This window comes from Geotrypetes seraphini, chromosome 1, assembly GCF_902459505.1.
Source record: "Geotrypetes seraphini chromosome 1, aGeoSer1.1, whole genome shotgun sequence".
Classification (NCBI taxonomy): domain Eukaryota; kingdom Metazoa; phylum Chordata; class Amphibia; order Gymnophiona; family Dermophiidae; genus Geotrypetes; species Geotrypetes seraphini.
The window spans coordinates 472,471,982-472,488,977 of record NC_047084.1 but is presented as its reverse complement, the minus strand read 5'-3'; the positions used below and the strand labels follow the sequence as shown (position 1 = coordinate 472,488,977).

At 44.4% G+C, this 16,996-nt stretch overlaps 1 protein-coding gene across 1 annotated transcript in view; it reads right to left on the bottom strand.

Moving 5' to 3' along the window:
- The window catches only part of TRPM3 (transient receptor potential cation channel subfamily M member 3), a 492,536-nt gene that overhangs the window by 286,611 nt on the left and 188,929 nt on the right, over positions 1–16,996 (bottom strand). The window contains exon 6 of the mRNA XM_033962555.1: positions 5,961–6,132. Coding sequence (XP_033818446.1) covers positions 5,961–6,132 — 172 coding nt within the window. The remainder of the gene's footprint in view (positions 1–5,960; positions 6,133–16,996) is intronic.

Genomic DNA, 16,996 nt, shown 5'->3' with positions numbered 1-16,996 from the left:
GAAGACACAGTTATTTGTTGATGCGTTTATGTGAATAATATGACTGTGTTCAGCAGTGTGGGTAGCAGCAGCTTTTGTTAGATAGATGATTTATTGTTTTTAATTATTTTGTATGTTGATTGTAAACTGCCTAGTTTTTTAGGCTGTACAGCATAATCTTGTTATAATGGACTCACTTATAATGGAACCTCGCCTATAGCAGACGAGGTTCGCTGGTCCCGGCTGAGCGCCATTATAAACATTCAGAAAATCATCAAATAAAGCGGACTCGCATATTACAGACTTTTGGATATAACAGGCAACTATTTTGGTCCCGAGAGCCATTTTTAGCTGTAATTTTCTTCGGCTATAATGGACATGCAGGCTCCGCCTACAAGGCGCATGGCATGCCGGTGATATAGTATCGAAATGCAGCCCAGAAGAAAATGACAAGAGTATTTTTCTTTCCAGTATGGTATGACATAATGCTTTAGAACAGTGGTTCCTAACCCTGTCCTGGAGGACCACCAGGCCAATCGGGTTTTCAGGCTAGCCCTAATGAATATGCATGAGAGAGATTTGCATATAATGGAAGTGAGAGGTATGCAAATCTGCTCCATGCATTTTCATTAGGGCTAGCCTGAAAACCCGATTGGCCTGGTGGACCTCCAGGACAGGGTTGGGAACCACCGCTTTAGAATCTCTTTTAGTGTTCTGGTTTTGCAATCATTTCGTGCCATACCAATGTTTTGCTAAGTTTTGTTCTTGATATTGCTGATATGCTTATGCAGTGACTGTTGTTCATTGATTGAACGTTGTCTCAAGTTGACCTAAATAAAGTTTTTAAAAAATGCAACTCTGGATATAACAGACTGTTTTTCCAGGTCCCTTGAAGTCCGTTATAACGAGATTATGCTGTATATGCTTTTTAAAATAAATAAATAAACTTGGGTGTGCAGCGCAGCTCTCCTATATCTATTTATCACCTCAAGTTTTTCCAAAAATCTTGAAAACTACTTTGTTTCAGCGTTTTTTAGCCGATAAGTTTTAATGATATAATTTATCCTTCTTTAATCATTGTAAACCGAGTCGCGCTCTGTTTTACAGGGATGACTCGGTATGCTGTATAAGTCCATGATTTAGATCAGATTAAATGTTAGAAAGCCATGAAATTAGTTTGCACATTCAAGCAAACCTGAGTGAAGGGGCATTACTGTATAGTAAATACCAGTGATATGTTTTTTTTTTTTTTTTTAAACTAATGATAAAATGAGATGGATGAGGTCATTTTGGCTCATGTAACTTTAAACAAAATAACTGACCATGGCTGAGGAAAGAGCTGGATCCTCATTTATGTCATTTGTTCTCAGCATCAGTGCAGTCTATGGGGCCCGCCAGACACAATGGAACAAAATAGGATATTGCATTCATTAGTTTGCATTTGGCTTGTTAGTATGCCTTAAAAGATATAGGGCATCCTAGGAGAATATGGCGCAGTGGTTAGAGCTACAGCGTCAGCACCCTGCGGTTGTGGGTTCAAACCCTGCACTGCTTCCTGTGACCCCGGGCAAGTCACTTAATCATCCACTGCCCCCAGGTACACTAGATAGATTGTGAGCCCACCAGGACAGACAGGGAAAATGCTTGAAGTACCTGTATGTAAAAGTACAAAAAGGCAGTATACAAGTCCCAATCCCTTTCCCTAACTTGATTTAATCTGCATTAACCTGCAAGAATAGATTTCAAAGTGTTACACCTTATTTATAAGATATTCAGTGGTTATATTTCATTGTTTTGTCAATATGATCCTTCATGGCCTTTGCATTCCGAAGATAGATTATTGTTGGAGGTTGAATCTTTTACGTTTGTTAAACTCCTTATTAACTGACACACTATGAGGTTTATAAATGAAACAGAAATACATCTAAAAACCCGCCCAAATCGGCACTTGGACAACCTAAAAGGCAGGTCATCCAAGTGCCAATAATTTCAGAACAGGTTTTTAGATGTATTTAGAGGCATTTTAGGCCTCTGACTACTGCTGTGTGTCCAGAGTGAAATGGAGCGATTTTTGCAGAGTGGTTAGGGCGGGAGGTGGGTGGGATGTTATAGCATATCAAAAAATGAACTGAATGCATTTTTCAAAAATAAGTCCCCCGACAAAGCCAAAATCCCGGCGAAACAGGCCCTGTCGGGCTCTTATCAACAGTTAAGATAAGTGCATCTAAGAAGCTGATTGTAGTAAAAAGTGATTAAGTGTATAACGCACTAGATTTAAATAGTTTTTTCAATCAGGTACAAGAGGTTTTTGACCAATGATTGAGATCCTGTCCTGTTTTGGACCACCTTGTGAATCTCTATTCTACGTGGCCCAGGCATCTGAGCTCTTTTCCTCTTGTTTACATAACTATAGTTGTGTGTTGAAACCTGTTTTTGTGCATTTGCTATTCACTATTTTCAGGTTTCTATCCATTCTTGTTTTGTGACTGTTAGCATGTGGCCATTTTTTAAAAATTACAGCAGCAGTACTTATCACCATCTATTTTGTAGGTGGTAAGGATTGCTGCATTCAGTGGTGTAGTGAGGTGGCGCCCCTCCCCGCCCTCATCTCTGCCTCTCCACTCCTCACCCGATCCCCCCTGACGCACACGAGCCCCTTTCCCCTCTACCTCTAGTTGTTCACCACCACGAGCAACAAGAACTTCAATGTGCTCCTCGCAACCCCGTCATCTTTCCTGCTGATGCCACTTCTTAGGTGTGGCACCCGGAAGTGATGTCAGCGGGAGAGATGATGCGGTCGCGAGGGGCATGTTAAAATTGTTGCCTGCGGTGGTGAACACCTAGAGTATGGGGGAAGGGGAGCATGTGTATGGGTAGGAGTGGGAAGAGGCGGGGAGGAGGGGTGCCAGTGTCACCACCTACATGACGCCCGGGGCGTACCGGCCCCCCGCCCTCCCCTTACTATGCCACTGGCTGCATTATTCATGTGCTAACTGATTAGTGCGGGAATGCCCACTCTTTGACCTGATGCTCTCTAAACTAAACTAAATTAAACCTTAAGTTTATATACCGCGTCATCCCCACGGAAATGGAGCTCGACACGGTTTACAGGAATTAAAAAAAGAAAGGAACTCCAATTGGAAGAAGAAGGGCTTGGTGAACAGGAAAGAAAGAGGGGACTTAGAATAAAGGAGAGGGAGGGAGTAGTTACATTTTGGAGAAAAGCCAAGTTTTCAGAAAAATACTAAAATTATATAGGGTGTGGTTAGCGCATACATTCAAAAACTACCACGTGATACTGTAGCACATTCCATGGTAGTCCAATTTTTGCAAGTTCAAAAGAGCGGGGATAAATCATGGGATCAATCAACCCCCAAATTACTGGATACAATATGCTGGACAAGGTTTTTTGAATCTTCAAATAGATCTTTATTGTAACACATCAATTAGACCCAAAACATGTATAAATCTTTCAAGTAGTAATGAAAATAAATTATTTGGCCTCATCCAGCAGCAAATTCTTTACCCCTAATCTTTGCAAAAAAAAAAACCCCAAAATGCAGGACAGAAAACAATTTTTTAAACAAAGATTAGGGGTAAAGAATTTGCTGCTTGATGAGGCCAGATAATTTGAGGGGCATAACAATAATAAAAAAAACCATCTAAGTCCCCTTTTGGCCTAAGGCCCTAAACTTTGAAATTAGCAGCAGGGAAAATGTCCATTCTCAAAAAAAAAAACGTCCCAAATGAGGATTTTTTTGAGAATGGCCTACCTCACGTTCAGCAGTTTAAATGCCCAGACCACCACTATGTCTAACCTTAGAACAAATTATCAACCAAAAACTAGCCTAAGTCCCAAACACACAAAACAAGACCTTTTAGGCAACCTTCACTTAAAAGCTGATTTCTGTAACCGGCGTCTGTCAAAAACAACACTGGTTATAGAATCCACCCTCCCCCTGCAACGATCGCGGCAGGAGAGATGGCTCATCTTCCCTGCGGTGATCGCCCCCCCCCCCTGAACTGCCGCAACCCATGGCAGGAGAGATGCCCAATCTCTCCTGCCGCAATCACAATCCACCCCCTACCCCCAAACCAATACCGGCAGGAGGGAGCCCAACCCCTATTGCTGAGGCGCAAGCCCCGTGACCCACTCCACCCCCCTTAAAATACGGGCAGGAGGGAGCCCAACCCCACCTGCCCATGGTGATGCCCCACCCACCCCTAAAATACAGATAAGAGCGAGCCCAACCCCTCCTGCCCACGGCACCCCCACACAAACGCCCCCTGAACCCCTGATCGGCCCCCCAACCCCCGATCACCGCCTGAACCCCTTGATCACGCTCCCACCCCCCCCCTTGACTTATGGCCAACCCAGCCCATGTGTCCTGCTGGTATTTATACATCAAGCAGCAGTTCAGGGGGGAGGATCGTGATCACAGCAGGGGAGATGAGGCATCTCTCCTGCTGCGATCGTTGTGGTGGTGGTTGGGCAAGTTTCCGGGGCTGCTGAGCTGATCGTGGCAGCCGCGATCAGCTCAGCGGCCCCTTTTTGGAACTTATACCTGTTTTGACTTGGTCTAAGTCAAAACGTATAAGTTCCAACTAGGCAACCTGTTAAAGGTTTTGGTTATACTTGCTGTACGACTAAGTCTAAGTCGGCCTACCTCCCGCCCTTTCCCCTCCTCTAAAAATGGCTCTTTTTGCTCTTGGTGTTTAGAGGCAGGGGAATGGCCTAAGCTGGTTTTAGATACGTCTAAAACCAGCTTTGATTATTGGTACTTGGACAATCTGGCTTTTTGATCGTACAAGTACCGATTTAGGCCACTTTTTGGACTTTTTAAAATTTTTATTATGAGCCCCTTTATCTTCTTTGCTGCTTGAAAAATCTATACAGTGGTATCTTGGATTACGAGCATAATCCGTTCCAGGAGCATGCTCGTAATCCAAAATGCTCATTTATCAAAACAAAGTTCCCCATAGAAAATAGTGGCAACAGCAACGATTCGTTCTAGAACCCGGGGTCTATACCTGTCGGGTGCCGGGTGCTGCAACGCCGTCTCCTCCATCTGCCTCCTCCATCGGTCATTTGAAGAAGAACCCCATAGTGCTGCTTCGGGGAGGGGGGGGGGGGGCATGCCAGCCGCCGGAGAACCTCACAGTGCAACTTCGGGGGGGGGGGGGGGCATGCCAGCCGCCGGAGAACTTCACAGTGCCGCTTCGGGGGGGATGCCAGCTGCCAGAGAACCTCGCAGTGCCACTTCAGAGGGATGCCTCCTCCATCCGCTGGCCAGCCCTCCACGTCGGGTGCCCTCCGCATGCTGGAGAGCCCCCACCCAAGCCCACGCAGCCGAGCGCCGCCCCACCTGCATGCCGTGCATGACACGCACAATGCCGATAATTGATGCTGTGCGCGTCACATGCAACGCACAGGTGGGACAGCACCCGGCCACACAGGCCCAGACAGAGGTCCTCCAACCTGCAGAAGGCACCCGATGTAGAAGGCTGGCCGGAAGATGGAAGAGGGATCCCCCGAAGCGGCGCTTCCTGGACTGTAAGTGCTCGTTGATCAGGGCAGTGCTCGGTTTGCAAGTCAAAAGTTTGCTGAGTGTTTTGCTCGTCTTGCAAAACACTTGCAAACCAGGTTACTCGCAAACCAAGGTACCACTGTATATGTTTTTTGAACCCCTGAGGCAAAACAAGTATAATGTTGGGTCTAATTGATGTGTTACAATAAAGATCTATTTGAAGATTCAAGTATCCTTGTCCAGAGTATTGTATCCAGTAATTTTTAGGTTGATTGTCTCAAGATTTATCCCCGCTCTTTTGGATTTGTGATTTACTCATGGGGTTTTGGATCCGTTCTTTCTGTTAGTCCATTTTTTTACTGCATTATGCACACATCAGCATCTAACTCAGCTTAGTAAAAGGACCCCAAAAAGTGTTACTACTTGAAAATATAGAAAGCAGTTGTTATTTACTTGTGTTGATCTTCTGTAGGGAGATATGCTTTTCCAGCTGTCTCCTTAGTTTCACTTCTGCTCCATATTTGCCAGTGGTGCCGTTGTCGGCCAGAATAAAGTGTGAATGCATGCTGTTCAGGACTGTCAGCTTACTCATAGGGTTGGACATGGTCTGATAAGGTCGGACTACCTGGAAAGGAAGAGAGATTGATGCATTCAAACTGATAAAAATAGGGACAATATTGAAAAGGTCAACTGCCACATACAGAAAGGTAGATGAATTACCCACTTACCCTTATGGCTGATAATCACCAGAGCTATATGTTTAGGTAGGAGCGCTGAAAATGTGGCTCAAAGCTTAAAATCTACAATGATATCCATGTATGTTAGGCTGATAGTTGAGGGCCTATTGAATGGATAACATTATACTCATTGAGGATGGTTCAATAGCAGTGTGACTATGTGCCGGCTACGAGCGTGACTGTGGGAGGAACTCATCAATGGGCCCTACTGTGTTAGCACTTGCTAAACGCTAAAGATGCCCATAAGAATATGATGGGCATCTTTAACGTTTAATGCACGCTAATCATTAGCATGAGCTAACATAGGGGTCCTTGTATTAAGGCGCGCTAACTGATTTAGTGCGCGCTAAAGATTAGCACGTGCTAAATGTTAAGGCATTCATTACATTCTACAGGCACCTTAGCATTTAGCGCGCCTTAATAAAAGGACCCCATAGCTAGTGCTCTCTGATTAATTCCCTCCTATGTACTGTAAAGAAAAATAGGAGTCTACTTTCCTTATGCATGCCTATAATTTAGGATCAAGCATTTATGGTAGCCACAGAGTTGGTGTACATGCTCGCACCTAAATGTTATGTTATGTTATGTTAATGAGGTTTTCTATTCTGCCTTTACCGATTCAGTTCAAGGTCAGATTACATTACAAGAGGTTGGGTCAGTTACCCAGAAGTTATAATGTATTTCTAATGTGTTTCTAATGACCAAATGTACTTTTAATGTCCGTATGTACTTCTAATGTCCTTATGTACTTCTAATGTCTGTAAGTACTTCCAATGATCGTATGTACTTCCAATGTCCTGACATATCATATGTAATCCGTCTTGAACCACAAGGTAATGGTGGAATGGAAATCACTAATGTAATGTACTTTAATATGGACATTGAATAGGGTTGCTAGTACAGGTAGATCAGTACAACTATTAATAGTTAGGTCATAGCTACAAATACACAGGCCCTCTTTTTCTAAGGTGCGCTAATCGATTTAGCGCATGCTAAATGCTAATGCATCCATAGACTAACATGTATGTGTTAGCGTTTAGCACATGCTAATTTGATTGCCGTGCGCTAATCAGTTAGTGTAACTTACTAAAAGAGGAGGATAGTTACAAGTACAAGTAAGTCATTGTTGGCTCATCATTATGTCCTGGGGTTGCATTAGACAGTTTAATAATGTGCTTTTACAATTACCCTTTTAGTTACTTCAGGATTGGCTCCCTGTCTTGATACAAAAATGCTTTTAAAAGTTTTCTGAACCTGAGATATTTATTATTTCTTCAATTTTCTTTACCGTTCTCCCAGGGGAGCTCAGAATGGTTTACATGAATTTATTCAGGTACTCAAGCATAATTCCCTGACTCACAGTCTATCTAATGTACCTGGGGCAATGGGGGAGCGGGTGACCTGCCCAGGGTCACAAGGAGCAGTGTGGGCCTGCACCCACAACCTTAGGGTGCCTAGGCTATAACTTCAATCACGGTGCTGCATTCTCAGACATAGTATGGTAACAGATAGCACGGTAAACTTAGACAAGATGGCCACACATAATTAACAGCATGGTAAAACATAATATGGAAAAACATGAAATGGTGAGACAGCATGGTGACTACAGTTTGGCAAAACAACATGGCAAACAGTTTTACAAAGCATGGTTAATATAATATGACATGACTTGGCAAAGTGGTAAGGCAAGTATGCATGATAAACATAGCATGGAGGACATGGTCACAGGATGGTAATAGTTGGTTCCAGCATTTTGTTAATTGATATTGGATGGATAAGGTGATTTGCCTGTAGACTTTATATTGTTACAGGCTGGGAATTTTAAGTGGAAAAGTGGAATATCTGTTGGAGGCGCCCTGGAGTAGGATAGCTGGAGATACTTGTGTAACTTAAAGTATTCTGTCAGTACGTGTGTGTAAGTGTGATCCTTGCCCACTCTCTGCTCTGTTTATATGTATGCCTGCATGTAAAATGTACACTATGAGAGATACTGTATTTAAAGAATAGCATTAAAGTGGAGTTTTGGCACTTACTCACATATGTGGCGCATATACGCATATATATACCATTGTTTAAATTATTTATGTATACATTCAGCATGTAAATGTTTGTACCCACTTTATAATAATTAGAAGTTCCTTTTACTACCTGAAAAAAAATTGTTCACTATAGCATTTTCTTAATCAAAAAATGGTCAACCTGCTCCTACATTCATTAGTAATAAGTAGAATTGACTACTGCAATTCTTTATTTGTAAGTTGCCTAAAATATCACCTAAAGTGTCTATAGATAATCTAATACTTGACAATAAGACTATTATAGAATGTCAACCCCCTCTTCTATTAAACTGCGCTAGCAGTTTTTAGCGCAGAGAGCCGCGTTGAATGGCCCGCGCTGCTCCCGATGCTCATAGGAACTCTATGAGCGTCGGGAGCAGTGCAGGCCATTCAGCGCAGCTCCCCGTGCTAGAAACTGCTAGAGCAGTTTAATAGAAGACAGGGTAAAACTTAAGATCATATGCTACGCCTCTCTTGAGGAGGGAGCAACACTGGCTTACAATTTTATTTAGATTAAATTTTAACATTTTAATGTTAGCTCATAAAGTATTTTCTATAGGTGTTCTGGTCTTTCTACATGCCCTTCTTCTCACTTATCAACCTTCTAGAGCTTTATGTTCATTTCACCAGAACCAAATGGTGGTTCCCTACCATAATAAGCTCTGGTTAGATTCCTCATTGTAGAATTACTTTCCACTAGAACTTAAATATGGCTTTTTAAACAAGCTTTTAGCTGATGAATTGGATGCCATTAGGATTTTATTTTTTATTTAAATTTTAAAGATATATATATATTTTTCTCTTTCTTGCTTCATGCATACTCTTAATACACTGTCTACTGGATAATGATTGTTGTGTAATTATCTCCCCCTCTTATTTTTTTCATGTTTTCTCCTAAAACTAAGATGTGCTAAGCACAAACTCGTGTTTACCACAATATAAAGTGCTTACTGCAGAGCATGCTCTGGTGCCTCGCAGTAATTTTGCACTCTATGCATGCTTCCCACATACTAAAAAAAGCCTTCATTTTTTAACGCTAGGGAGCAGGTTGGAGGGTAGAGAGCATGTGTGTTCTGTGCTAGAGCAGCTACATTGCCCCTTGCTAAATTATTAGTGCAGGGTTAGCACCTACAAAATAGGGGTTCACATGCATAATGGTCATACACTAATGTGAAACTTAGCGTGTGGCCATTAATATAGAAAATAGGATTTTTGGCCATTTTAGTGCCGTGGTAAAAATTGCCTCAGAACCTGGGAAAGACCCACAGATGCACTGAGGCCATCTTTTACCATAGTTTGGTAAAAGGGACTGTGACATAGGGTATGAAACATTGCCACTTCAGCTGCATGACACTTCTTCACAGATTCAGACAAACCCTAAGGAAAATGCTGCACTCCCCCTTCTGGCCAATTTGTCTCATAACCAGAGCAGCACTGAGAAAGAGATTTATTCTGGAAGGGGGGGGGGGGAGAGGGGGGGGTGGATGTGGAAGTGACTCTGAAGAACTTAAAAGGCAGAGAGAGAGAGATAGATAGAGATAAAGAGATCCCAGAAGGAGATAGGGAGCTGAATAGAAGAGCTGATCTGTTTTAATGACAGTGTATGAAAGAAGTAAGATTCTACTATAGAAAACTCTACCTTTACTCTAGAGCAGGGGTGCCCACACTTTTTGGGCTTGCGAGCTACTTTTTAAATGACCAAGTCAAAATGATCTACCAACAATAAAATAAAAAAAAAACACAAAGCACACTGTACGCATAGAAAATGTTAATTATCATTCCTATTCCAGGGTTTTTCAAAGAGGTCAAAGCAGATGACTCTATGCACTATCACCTCAGTAACAACCATACAAAAATAGACAAATATACCCCCTCCCTTTTTACTAAACCACGATAGCAGTTTTTAGCGCAGGGAGCTGCGCTGAATGCCCAGCGCTGCTCTCGACACTCATAGGCTCCCTGAGCTAAAAACCTCTATTGCAGTTTAGTAAAAGGGGACCTTAGTGTAAAATATAGGCAGCAGATATAAATTCAGACACATTTTGATCACTAAATTTAAAATAAAATCATTTTTCCTACCTTGTCTGGTGATTTCATGAGTCTCTGGTTGCACTTTCTTCTTCTGACTGTACATCAAATCTTTCTTCCCTTCTTTCAGCCTGTATGCTTCCTCTCTCCTCCAGACCTCATTCCTTCCCCCAACTTTTCCTTCCTCTTCCCTGCCCTTTCTTTCTCTCTGCCTCCCTTTCTTTTTTTTTTCTGTTTCTCTTCTTTCTTTCTTTCTCCCTGCCCTCCCCCAAGCCACTGCCACTGCCATCGGGGACCAGGACCCAAACACCACCAATAACAGGCCCCAAGCTCTCCCTGCTTCGGCCAACCAGCATTCCTCTCCCCGACGTCAATTCTGCCGTCAGGAAGAGGAAGGCTGATCAGCTCAAGATCGTGATCAATCTATTGGGGAAATGCTGCCGGGTCCTGCCTTCGCGGAAACTGAAAGTAGGCAGGACCCGGCAGGAAGAAGAGGAAATGCTTCATTTACTTGTCTCCCGCCTTAGCCCGTCGCGAACGCTTGCTTCAGGGCTCTCAACATGTGCGTGCCGGCTTCCCTTCTCCCCTCCCCCCCCCGGACATAACTTCCGGTTTTGGAGGGAAGAGAAGAGAAGCCGGCACGCACACTTTAGAGCCCGGAGCATAAGTTCGCTACAGGCTGGAATCTCCAAGCCGGTTTTTTTTTAATGTTCAGCAGCGGCAGATGACAGCTGGGTGGACCGCCCAGCTAAAAGGCCCTAGGGAGAACACTCAGAGGAAGGCTGATCGCCCGTAGATCAGGACGGCAACACGAGTCTGCGATCGACTCACGTTGCCTTCCTGAGCTACTGGTCGATCGCGATCGACGTGTTGGGCACCCCTGCTCTAGAGTAACTGACTAGAATTGTATCCAAATGCTAACTAAAGCTGTATGCTGAAAATATGTCCTGAGATTAATAGAAAACATGGAAAGTATAACTGTTTCTTTGAAAAATAAACCCTCAAGGGAGACCTGTGAAGAAACAGGCTCCGTATGGCTGTTTAATTATATGTTCTTTTCCTGAACACATCACAGTGTGGTGTGTGTGTGTCTATGTAGACCCTCTCCTGAGCACCTTGCCCTACTCTGTTGCAGGGCCCCTTACATTTCTAAATGCAAAATGAAATGTTTAGAAAAATGAAGTGTTTTGCACCACTAATGACTTTAAACCAAATGCTGCACAATGAGTCATTAAACACAATCTATAAAATAAGGTCTTTCGTAGCAATTACTACAGAAAATAGAATGTACAGAAGAAGCCTTCTGATATTGCTATTTAAGACAAGACAGTTTAGCAAATACAAATTAGAGATTTCATGCAGCAGAAGACTATATCACCTTCTAGCCATTTTGATTGTTCCAGTATATTTTCTGTAATTTCTTTCACCTGCATCATCTGTGTTTTCACTTATAGGCCAAGAATTGGTCTCATGCCAGCAGATATGATATAAAAACAGTTCATTAGTTGAAAAGAGTTGCTGAAAACTCATAAGTCATCAGCAGGAGTCTCTATCATCATATAATAAAACTTACGTTGGAATTAATAGCCACAAAGGGAAGTCAAATCTAGTTTTAAAAATCTATAGAGTACATGTTTGGGGTCGTGACCTAGGGAGAATGCTCCATAGAATGTCATTGTCCTGGGGGTTGCATGCTTTCTATGGCTGTGCAAATTCGGGTTGCAGCTGCTGAAAGACAGCTGTATGCTGCTAAACAGCTTATCAACAAAACTTTTTAAACATCTAAAATATGTATACGGTAGAAATTAAAAAAATATATTTATACTATAGACATATTCCCTGTCCAAACACTTTCCTTCATGGATACTTTCATGCTTGGTGCAGCATTCAAGGAAACTTAGGCACCAAAATAATTTGGTGACGAGGGCTGGTCTATAAAGTGCATAGACACGGATCCTGTGACTTAGCTTTTGAGTGCTAATGTCTGAAGGAACCAGGTGTAAATGCCAGCACCCCAGTAAGGCGCGCTTGGGCCAAATTCTGTAATTCTGCATGCAACTTTTTAGAATGCCCTGATAGGGGTCTGACCAACCCCCTCTTTTACTAAGGTGCGCTATGCTTTTTAGCGCGTGCTAAATATTAGCCTGTGCTAAACATGCGTTAAACGCTATAATTGAGTATTTACATGCATGTTATCCTATGGACGCATTAGCGGTTATCACACGTGTTGATTTAGCATGTGCTAAATGGGTGCTAAAGCACTTAGCACACCTTAGTAAAATGAGGTCCCAAGTTCCATGTTTCAAGTTAAATACCCAATTATTGCTGGTTAAGTGCATGTTAATCAATTAATTTGTAGGCGCATCTTGGGCAGGTGTCCAGATTCTGGCACACAGCTTTCAGCATAATATATACTGTAGAATCTGGTGGTGGGGGGGGGGGTAGATGTGTAAATGACAAACCCCCAGATATTCAGCAGTACTTAGCAATCCATCCCACCCCCCCACCCCCGGCGATGTCAGTTTCCTGCCGCCCCCCTCCTCCCCCCCAGTACCTTTATATCCTTTAGGTCTTCACTGTCAACAAACAGCAACTCATTTCCCTTCCTCGTGTTGGCTCCAAAACGTCCCTCTGACACAACTTGTTTCTGCAAACAGGAAGTTGTGTCAGAAGGAAGGCTCAGGCCAATGCGAGCAGGGGGGGGGGGGGGGTGTTTTGCTGCTTGCTGCTTGCTGCTGGTGAAGAACCACCTGATCTTCTGGAGGGAGAGATGCCAGGAGTGGGGCTAAAGAATCCTTTCCAGCCACATTGGGCAGGCTTGGGTGCTCCTGTGGCTATGCCACTGGTCTGGGGTGTCCAGCGGAGGGTTTGGGGTGCCACTAGGCACCAGTGAAAGTTTGTTTTTTTGTAAAGGGAGGGAGATGGAAAAGTGCCACTGGAGACAAGGGCTTTTTTTTTTTTAAATCATGACTTGGGTGAGGGGGGAGGGGAGGATGGCCATATCAGGGGGACAGTGGGGTTGCCACTCAACACCAGGGTATTTCTTTGGGGCAGGGGTTGTTGGGTTGGAAGATAGAAGGGGTGCCACTAGATTCCAAGGGCCAATGCAGAAAGCTATCAGGGGCAGATGGACCTGGTTGGGGAGAGGGAGAGGGTGGAACTAGATAGCTACTCTTCTGAACAAAGATTTCTATGCTGTCCCAGAGCTCATGAAAAAATCCCCATGTTGTGAGACTTCTCAATGTGCTGTATATCAAGCATATAATAAACTTGGATGGATACATCAAAACTCACTGTTACCTTATATACAATACCATCGTTATCAGAGTTTGCAACCATGTCTTCTGCACGAGTTAACACATGCTCCAACCCCTCTCTGCACTGCTTGACTAGTAATATGAACGTACAACCAGCGGTAACTGCTTGGTTAGGCTTGTGGTGGCTTTCTGTATCAGTCTCACTATGTGTCAAAATTAATGTGTGGTGCTGCGGTTAGAGCTACAGCCTCAGCACCTTGAGGTTGTGGGTTCAAATTCTACACTGCTCCTTGTGTGACCCTGGGCAAGTCACTTAATCCCCCATTGCCCCAGGCACATTAAGACAGATAGGGAAAATGCTTGAGTACCTGAATGTAAACCACTTAGGCTATAAGTGGTATAGAAATACTAAAATAAATAAATAAAATCTCTGCCTTAACTGTTGGGGATGTTCCCAGCAGTTTCCCCGTCCTTGGGGGAGATGCTATTACTGCTCATGAACTGCACTGCAGATAATGTGATGCAGATAGCTACATCTAATCCGGTGGTATTAACTGTGCTGCAGTATTTGCCCCATTAAGAGTTAATATGTGGCACTGCATTAACTCCTTAAATCTATAAATGGTGCTTTGAGTTGTATGCACAAATTTGGGTGTGCAACTTAATTGAATAAGGAGCCAATTAGCGCTAGTGCTAATTGGATTTCATTTAAAGTTTATGTGCGTAAATTTAGGTGCAGGATCCGCGCTTCATATTTACATGCGCCACCAAAAAGGGGGCATGGACATGGGAGGATCATGGGCAGAGCAGGAATATTACTCAAACTTACGTAACTAGAGGGGCATCTGCAGCTGTTAAGTGCAAGGATGCGCCTAAACTTAGGCATGGAAACCCAGTGCGGTGGTGCCCCTCCCCTGCCCTCTTCCATGCTCCCCTTGCCGCATGCATACTCCTTTCCCTGTACCTTTTTTAAAATTATTTTTAGGAAAAATAATTGTATTTTCAATTTAGTGATCAAAATGGGTCAGTTTTGTGAATTTGTATCTGCTGTCTATATTTTGCTATATATTTGTCTATTTTTCTATAGTTGTTACTGATTGCATCAATAATAATAAAATGTTAAGCGCGCATGCAAACTCGCGCCTCGTGTTCCCTGTTCCGTCGCGACGGCACTAGTGCGCATGCGTGCTTATACGTCACAGTCTCCTTTTTTTACAGCCCGGCTCGCTGAGAGGGAGAGCGTCGCTGGCACCGGGGAGGGGTGGGGGACGCCAGTTCAGCTCGGCCGCTCCGTCTCTGCCGTCTCAGCAGCCCCCGAAGCTCCTCAGCAGCCTGTCCCGCTCCCTCGAGAAGGGCTCCCGATGGCGGCACTGCTGCTAGTGGCGCTGCTCCCGCTGCTGTGTGCGAGCGATGCGCTGGAGCTGGACCCCGCCTGTCGGCAGCGGATCGACCACATGGCGAACGGCAGACAGAGGTGAGGATGGATTGATGGGAGATGCTGGACTGTTGGGGGGATAGACAGAGGGGAGATTCTGCTTTGGTGGGGGTTGGGGAAAGGAAGGGAGGCCTACTGCTGCACAAGGGGAGCAGGAAGAGGTGCTAATGGACAGGGGGAAAAAGGAAGGAAAGCCTACTGCTGGACAGGGGGATCAGGAAGAGGTGCTGATGGACAGGGAGGAAAAAGGAAGGGAGGCCTACTGCTGGACAGGGGGAGTAGGGGGAGCAGGAAGAGGTGCTGATGGATGGGGGGGAAAGGAGGCCTACTGCTGGACAGGGGGAGCAGGAAGAGGTGCTGATGGATGGGGAGGAGAAAGGAAGGGAGGCGTACTGCTGGACAGGGGGAGCAGGAAGAGGTGCTGATGGACAGGGGGGGAGGTAAACAAGGGAGAAGGGTTGCTGCTGGATAAGGGGAGGTAAAAGGAAGGGAGAATGGACAGGGGGAGCACGCAAGGGGTGGTGATGGACAGCCAAAACAAAGAAAGACAGAAATACAGAAAGTGGCTAAGGAGACAGAGAGAGAAAAAAATAGACAGACACAAACATACATTCTAGCACCCGTTAATGTAACGGGCTATAAAGCTAGTATATATATATTTTTCCAATCATTTTTATGAAATTTTCCAGTGTGAGAAGCATGCCCACGTTGGTGTTGGCTTGCCCTTTGATGTCACTTCCTAGGCGTGAGACAGCATCGATACCGACACGGGCAGCAACCTCGCTCCGGGGGAGTAAAAAAGGTGCGGGGAAGGCACGGGGGAAGAGGAGGGGTGCCGTGCCCTTAGGAAGACCACGCCCAGGATGGACCACACCCACCAACACCCTCCTACTATGCCACTGCCCAAGTATAAGCATTATTCAGTAAACCATGCCTAATTTTACCTATTTCAACTGCGCATTAAAATCTGATACCTGCTAATGCTGTTTGGGCTCTCTGGTGATATTATGTAGGACCCATGTGATCTGGAATGAGCTGAGTTTAGAGTATACTCTCTTTCCCTTATCCTCCTCTCTCTTCCTTCGTGAAGGTGTCCATCTCTATCCCTCCAATTCACAGTATGGATATTTCTCTTAATCTGTATTGTCATGTGCTCCTGTGTGTTTTAATTTTGCCAAGTTTGATTTGTAAGCAGTGGTGTAGTGAGGTTGGGTGATTCCCAGGGGTGGTGGCACCCTATGCCCTCTTCTCTGCCTCCCCTGCCATCCACACCTTCCCCCGTACCTCTTTAACATCACTGGCACGAGCAGCATCGCTAATCTGCTGCCTGCGCCGGTCTCTGCTCTCCTTCTGACATCACTTCCTGGTCCCATAACCAGGATGTGACTTTCGAGGGAGAGCTGAGGCTGGTGCTAGCAGCAGGTTGGATGTGCTGCTCGTGCTGCCAAAGTTAGAGATATGGGGGGGGGAAGGAAAGTGCATGCAGCGGAGAAGGGGCAGGGAAGGAGCAGAGAGCAGGGCAGAGAGGAGGAGAGGTGCCTGTGCCTCCACCAAGAAGGCGCCTAAGGCAGTTTGCCCCCCCCACCCCGTACCCTCTTAGTACACCACTGTTTGTAAGTCACTTCAATATTACACATTAGATAGAATACTGAAATAAAGAAACTTGGAAACTAGATTGGAATAAGAATTCTAATCACTTCAAACAATACTTATCACTCAAGAGAAGTTAGAATATCCTGGCAGATAAAAAGGCCAGGGTTCCTCATGTGGTTTTTTAATAAAGAATAATTTTCAATGTGCCTTATATTTAGGGGTTCAAAGAATAATTTTCAATGTGCCTTATATTTAGGGGTAAATTCTATAAGAACATAAGAATTGCCATACTGGGACAGACCGAAGGTCCATCAAGCCCAGTATCCTGTTTCCAACAGTGGCCAACCCAGGTCCCAAGCACCTAGCTATATCCCAAGTAGTA